The sequence below is a fragment of the Marmota marmota genome, unplaced genomic scaffold (genome assembly GCF_001458135.2).
Source record: "Marmota marmota marmota unplaced genomic scaffold, marMar, whole genome shotgun sequence".
Lineage (NCBI taxonomy): Eukaryota > Metazoa > Chordata > Mammalia > Rodentia > Sciuridae > Marmota > Marmota marmota.
Genome location: NW_025999900.1, coordinates 55,356,018 through 55,363,553, shown reverse-complemented (window position 1 = coordinate 55,363,553; position 7,536 = coordinate 55,356,018). Strand labels below are relative to the sequence as shown.

Below are 7,536 nucleotides of genomic sequence, written 5' to 3'. Positions count from 1 at the left end.
AAAAAAAAAAAAAAAAAAAAAAAAAAAGATGAGCTGAGATTAAAAGCAGCTGCCAAATGGAAAACCCGTGTCCAGGGAAGAGCGGGCTCGGCTGGGGCTCAGTCTTTAAAAAAGCCTGCTGTAAAATAAAAAGTTAAACAAGTCCACATCAGACTCAGAACCTCGAATGCCTGCTTCTTTCAAGCAGGCATGCGAACGTTCTTTTTAATTTATCGATTTGACAAAATAGAGGGATCAGAGATGAACCCATCTGGGAAACGGAACTCTCCCGACGTTCGTCTTTTATAAGGATGTTTGCTATGCAATTTGGACTTGAGGCTGTTTATGCTATTTACTCCTTGGGTCTCCCTCACACCAGGCATCACTTTCAGAGGGTTGAATGGAATAAGTCTATGTAAATGTGCTAACGGCTTCTTTCGTTTATTGAAGATCTCCTTTGTTCCAGACACAGTGCTAGGTGCTGGAGTTATTCGAAGGACAAAACAAACTTACTGACTATCCTGCGTGCTCAACCCAATGACTTGCTGACTTAAACGTGAATCCTGGATTTGGCTCGACTTCTAGGCTTTGTTCATACTCTTTGTGTCTTCTATGAAATCTAGCAAAGCCATGGACCAATATAATCAAAAGGAATTTATCGCAAAGTTGGCAAAGAATGAAAGAAATCATGAACTTGAGCTCGTAGGTAAAGCTTCTAGGCGCGCTGGGTCTCTCATCGCTTGCAGAGAGTTAAGGGAACTAAGCAGGGGCGGAGCTAAGCGCTGGGGGGCGGGCCTGGGAGCCTCCCCGCCCCTGGCTGGTCCAAGGAAACGTTGTTAAACACAGCCTGTGCCTATAGCATTGCGATATCAACGCCAGTGCCTCGGAGGCCGTCCAATGGGAGGAGACGTTGGAGTTGCACGGCGTAGTTCCAGAGCCGCGGTGGGCGTGGCCGAGGGAGGCAGCGAGCCGGGTTCTGGCGGGAGAGGCTCTGGACTAGGTGGTCCGGAACTGGTTGTAGCTGTCGCTATGTTTTGCTCCGAGGCTGGGGCCCGGCGGCGGACGTGGGAAGCCAGCCCCGCGGAACACAAGAAGTTTGTGGAAGTAGGTGTCCGGAACGTGACTCTTAAGTTTTGGACTTCAGCTTGGCTCTGGGCATTTCAGTCTCTGTGCTGGCGTCTGGCTCAGCCGGGTTGTTCAGACGAGACCTGGACGACCCTTAGAACAGTCGTGATTAATGAAAAGCCCAGAGCTGCCTGCTCCTGGTTTTCGCTGCGTCCAAGTTCTTTCTCCACCCCGGTACCCCGCTACGTAGTTTCAAATTTGCATTTCTCCCAGTTCAAAGCCAGCCCCCCCAGCCTCGTTGCCTCGCTTTCCTAATTTCCAGGACGGAATTGATGGTAGAATTTATCCTAAAGGTGAAAACTAATTTGCGTTAGCCCAGAGGTTAAGACCTTGGCACTTCTGGCAGATTTCTTGAGATTTAAAGTTGGGATAATACCACTCTATTTCTAAGCTCTACTGGGCTAAGTTTTAGATTTTAGAGGTTCAAATTTGATAATAATGAAAATAAGGGAACAGTTTGTTTTACTAACTGAAACCATTTAATATTCTTTAGGTATTTAAAGCATGCGATGAAGATAACAAAGGCTACCTAAGCAGAGAGGACTTTAAGGTTGCTTTTGTAATGCTGTTTGGGTACAAGCCCTCCAAGGTAGAGTTTCTTTGTGTACTTGGGGGATGCGGGAGATGCAATATGAATGGATCCTAAGAAAATTGCCCAGGGGTTTTCTTGGGATCTTACAAAGTGCATGGGTGATTTATAAGCTGTTTCAGAGGTGTCTCCAGTGCTGAATTTTCCTCTTTCCTTTTAAGGACCCAATTCAAGAATGAATTAGAGATGTCTCATTGGAGCCCACGAAACATATATCTCCACCAAGCTGCTAATAGTTATATTAAATATGAGATGCTAGTGAGATGTCAACAGGGAAGACTGGGAGAAGGATGTTGGTAACAGAAGGAATTCATCTAGGAGGTTATCTGCAGTGTCTATTCACATTAAATTAAAACTTTTTTTGCTTTGTTTAAATTATAAAAGTTATACATTCACATAGTAAAAAGAAAATCTCTTTCAAGTAGAGGGTCTCAACTTCTCAGGGTTTACCATTATTAACCAGGTTCTTATGTATCGTTTCAAATTTTTTTTCAAAAATTTCAAAATGACGAACTATATGCATAGTCTTCCATTGAAAACATTAGGTACATACTATGCCTATTTTATTTTAATGTTTTTACATCAACCTGAAAGCACACACCACTGCCTCATTTTAAAAATTAGTTGTATAGCCGAGTGCAGTGGCGCACACCTGTCATCCCAGCAGCTAGGGAGGCTGAGGCAGAAGGATTTCAAGTTCAAAGCCATCCTCAGCAAAAGCGAGGTGCTAAGCAACTCGGTGAGACCCTGTCTCTAAATAAAATACAAAATAGAGCTGGAGATGTGGCTCAGTGGTTGAGTTCCCTGAGTTCAATCCCTGATACCAAAATAATAATTGTGTAATGATCTCTTTGGTCATTTTTTTTGTTTTCATTATTTTTCATTCCTACAAACATTGTTGCATTAAGCATCCATTTATATCTACATAAACACACAAACTCATAGATTTGTGTCCTTGTGAATGTGTAATTCTTAGCAGTAGAGCTGCTAGGTTCTGCAATATGTACATTTGCAATTTTGTTTGATATTGCTCTTCAGAAAAGATTGCACCAATTCACCAATAATGAGAATTGAGCTGAGTCTCAATGAACCTTCTACTTCAGAACAGGTTTCCTGTTCACACAGTCTTTGTGCTGTTCTGCTTGCCTGTTACCTGCATTCTAGAGATGAATGCTTTCTTGTTAAGCATTGGGGTCAAGATGCTATCCAGATTCAAGAAATAAAACTGCAAAAGGACCACTTAGAGCTCTGCCTAGAATGCCCTTCCTTATTCTCTTGTTAGACCAAACAACTCAGCAGTCAGTTCTGCATGCATGGTCTCTACTACTCTGTCAGATTGCAAGCCTAGTGCAGCCAGGGACCTGTGAAGTCCCACTTCTGCACCCTTCAGAGTGTTGAAATGCTTCACAACATAGTAAATGTGTCCTGTTGACCCAGACAGGTTGCATGAGCAACCCAGAGTGCTTATTCGGAGATGCTTAGTTCCTGAAAGGCCAGTTACTGAGCTCATCAGGGCTGGCTCTCTGAAATTGCAGCTCTCCTGCTAACCTGCAGTCATCTCAGCTGGAATTCAAAGCAGATCAGCTGAAAAGACTCAGCCTTTAAAGCATTATATTCAACTAGAAAGCTATCTTGTCTCATTTTGCCTTTATCACCCTCAAGAATATTTACTTCTTTCATTTCAACTTTAGAATTCATGAGGAATGTGATGACAGGTACAGTGATTTGGTAATAGTCTGTATATATACTCCATGAAATTGAACAGATTTTTACTTCTGAATTGAGCTTTTGGATTTTATTTTTTAGGCAAGTGAAATATTTAGCTGACTACAGGAAACCAAACAGTAAAGTACTAACATATCAAATCACCTATATATTTACCAGACATTTGTACAATGAACTTTTATTAAATAGGTGGCATTACATGAAATTTAATAATTTTAAATTTTATACTAGATTGAGAATTGGGGTTTAATTTTTGGATATTACTTTGAACATATGAAATATTTACTGACTTTAGTTCAGGAAATTAAATGAGATAATATGTAAAATTCCTATAATAGAAAGTATATTTTTGTGTGTGGTGCTGGGGATTGGACACAGGCGAACCCTATCACTGAGTTATACCCCTAGCCTTCTGTGTATTTTGAAACAAGGTCTCACTAAATTGCCCAGGTTGGCCTGGAAATGGACGTCCTTTACCTCAGCTTCCCCAGTAGCTGAGCTTATAGGCATGTGCTACCCCTCCCGGGAAAAAGGTATATTTTGAAAAAGTTATTTTAAAAAACCATAACATACAATAATATTTAATAAACAAAACACTTATATAGTAAATAATGAATATACTCTGCCGTTGTTTACAGAATGAAATTAAGTGTACCTGTTTAACAAAAGGAACACTTGCTAGTGGCTAGGAAGGTAAAGATGAGTTAAACACAGTCCCTACCTTGAAGTGGTTTACAGTGGAGTGTAGACAGGCAGATAAAACTCTGATAGGTTTCAAGATAGAGAAGAGATTTAAGAACAGGAAGAGAAGGTGACAAAGAAGGTGGGCCTAACTAAAGGCAGTTATAGTAGGAGCCAGGGTGTCGTTTTGACTAAAGGAGCTAGGCTATTGTGATGAGAAGGGTGTAGGAGTACTTTGGGGATGTTGGGATGAATTTTGCCCTGGTGTTTGACTGGACATGGTGGTGGTAAAACAGTGGTGTGATCATCAAGACCAGAGGGAATGTGATGCCACCAAGTAAGAAAATTCAGATGGAGCAGGTCCACAGGGAGCTGGTTCATTATAGGGCATGCCGAGTTTCAGGTGACTGTGGGAGTTTCAGCTGCATTCACTCATCAGATGCTGTGTGACTGTGGAAGTTATGATGGTGAAAATATCTCAGATTTTGCTACCTCTCTTAGATGTAGGAACTGAAATTGGGTGGAGAAGTGAAGGCTAGAGATAGATTTTGGATTCCTTTGTGTATAACAAGTAGCTCAAAACACAAGGGTGAATGGAATTACCAAGGACGATTTTGCAGAAATCTTGTTTGAGGAGCAGTGGTCTGAGGAGAGAACACTGAGGATGTCAACAGGTAAGGGTAGGCAGGAGATTCCATGAAGAATATGGAGTGGGAGCCATTTGGGAGGGCCGAGAGAAGCCAGGAAAACGCAGGGACTCTAAGACTGGTGAATTCCAGACTGAAGGAGAGGAAAGTATGTTAGATGCTCTCAGGGTTCTAGTCCCCAAAAGTTTATAAAGCCCTTCTAACAACGTGGGGAAAAGCTTCATTTTAATATCTGGTGAAATCAGGTTCTCAAACTTTATACAGTGTGTTCTCAAATGTTTTAAATCACATAGGGATTAAGAAAAAAAAAATCTAGGCTAGACCAAAATGCTAAAAGTAGTTTTCATTGAAGAATTAAAAAAATTTTTTTTCTTCTTCATAATTAAAAAAATTTTCATTTTCTATATCAACCAGAGATTACTTTTATAATCAGGAAAAATAAAAATAAAGCCATGGAGCCCATTGTAACAATTTCTTGTTTTTGTCTTAAGCAGAAAGGTTGCCTTACAGCTTGCAATCTATATGGTACAGCCAAATTGACTTTATGTGCTTTACACATATTGGTCAATGTTAAAAAGTTTTGAGGTCCGATAAAATCTTTAGCTTATAGATGTTGACAGCAAAGTAAAATAACGATTATAGCTGCTGAGCGACTTGTCTGCTGGGTTCAGTAAAGATGGTTTCTTATCAAATAAATCCCTTACCCCAAGATTAAGAACTTGTTCTGTTAAAACACTTGATAACTTACATGTTATTATTTTCTCCTTTCTTCTAGATAGAAGCGGATTCTGTGATGTCTTCAAAAAATTCCAGTACTTCTGGTAATATAAATGTTAATTTTAGTTTTAGTACCTTTATTTAGTGACTCACAAAACTAAAATTATAAACAAGAAAAAAACCAGGTACTGTGTGTTGGTTAAGCACATCTTTATTTTATTTCTATCACTCAAAAGAAAGTTTTGGGTTTTTAGATTTGATTAATTAGTTTAAAACTAAGATGTGTTTACAGTAGGAAAAATTAAGCCATTGAAAAGCATAAAGACAAAAATGTCACTCATAATATTTTTTGAGCAACTGGGTGAATGGAGGTGACCCTGAATGGGAAGACTGGGGGAGAGTGTTTGGGGTGGGGGGAGACTAGAAGTCCAACTGTGGATTAAAGAAATAAATTTGGTAGTCATCAGCATGTAGATGGCTTTTAAATTATGGAATGGATGAGACCACCCTAGAGAGAGGGGGCGGAGGGAGGACTGAGAACCTTAGGAACTGTAACTAATAGTACTCAGAGGATGAGGAAGAGACTAGGTGACTTAGGAATGGCAGTGGGTGGAAAGAAAATCAGCAGTATTTGATCAAAACCTAGGGAAGTGGCTGTTCTAGTGGAGAGACTATGGTCACCATTACCAAATGCTACTGAAAGGTCAAGTAGCTTAAGAACTGAAGGGTATCTGTTGGAGGTGGTAACCTGGAAGTGTTGGTTACATCAGCAAGAGGAATTTCAACGTGTGGTGACGGCTGGAGGCCAGGCTAGAGTGGGTTGAGGATAAATGGAGAGTGATAAAAAGTGACAACAAATAGATAAGTTTTTCAGTAAGTCTGGAATGGCTGTAGATATTTTATTTGTTTTTTTTTTAATATTTTTAATTGTAGATGGACATCATACCTTTATTTTATTCATTTATTTTTATGTGATGCTGAGGATCAAATCCAGTGCCTCACACATACTAGGCAAGCATTCTACCACTGAGCCATAACCCCAGCCCTTATTTGCTTTTTTGTTTGTTTGGTTTTTTAAAATGTAAGAACATGTTTTTAAGCTTAACAGAATGATTTAGCGAAGAAGAACAAGAGAGATAAGAGAGAGAAACCATTTATGTGAAGGGGATAGGATCCAGGATGTTCTGGAATGTCTTTTCAGTAATGACCTGCATGTGGAAATAAAGCTTACACAGAGTTGCAAAATAAACGTAATAGAGTACAGCTATGCACTCTACCCAGATTCACTTACTGTTAGTGTTTTCCCCACCTTCATCCTCAACTACAGCCCATAGTGTGCATAATCCTGCATACTTATCTACTTCATAAGTTTATATCAATGCTCCATTTTAATCTAATTTACCATCTATATTCCATTGTTGTCAGTTGTTCTAGTTACATTATTCCCCCTTTACTCTAGGAATTAGTTTTTGGTTTTATATCTCTTTAGCCTTCTTTAATTTGAAATGTCTCTGCAGTCTTTTTGTTTTCCCTTTTTTGCTTTTCTTGTAACATAGATTTTTTTTTTTTTTTAGAACACAGTATGCCCCTTACCTTTTTATTTTTATTTTTAAAGAACATTCCTCATTTTGTTCAGTTGATATACTTTGTGATTAGACTGGGATCTTGACTTCCTGGCCAGAATACTGTTTAGATGAATTGCTTTTCTTCTGGGTACTCATTTGAAGGCATATAGTATCCATTTGTGTCTCAAAGATGACATTCATTTTATCACCAGTCAAGATGTTGTTTAATTTCTCCATTGTGTCATTTATTTTTTATTGTCTTCCATTGCAACTAATTGGTAGTCTGTGGAAAGGCACTTTTAAGTCAATGCAAATATTCTTCTTGTCAGAATTTCTCCCTAGATTTGATATCCATTTATTATTCTTGTCCAATCTAGTTTTGCCATAATAGTTGGAAAATAATGATTTTTCTACTCCCAAAGCCTCCTTCTATCAGCCCTTGACATTCTACTATCAAGAAACTTCCTTCTTTATCTGTCTCTCTGCTATCAATGTGGACTAATTGATT

At 39.2% G+C, this 7,536-nt stretch overlaps 1 protein-coding gene across 5 annotated transcripts in view; it reads left to right on the top strand.

Annotated features, from left to right (window-relative positions):
• The first annotated feature begins 847 nt into the window (after nt 1-847).
• Nucleotides 848-7,536, top strand: part of Efcab11 (EF-hand calcium binding domain 11) — a 156,905-nt gene continuing 150,216 nt past the window's right edge. For 3 of the 5 annotated variants that reach the window (XM_048799165.1, XM_048799167.1, XM_048799164.1), the window contains exons 1-3: nt 851-1,083; nt 1,598-1,693; nt 5,522-5,567. In XM_048799165.1, coding sequence (XP_048655122.1) covers nt 877-1,083; nt 1,598-1,693; nt 5,522-5,567 — 349 coding nt within the window. In that variant the 5' untranslated portion in view covers nt 851-876. Of the gene's footprint in view, nt 1,084-1,597; nt 1,694-5,521; nt 5,568-7,536 lie in introns of all 5 variants that reach the window. The other 2 variants (XM_048799163.1, XM_015488420.2) reach the window with 2 other exon arrangements.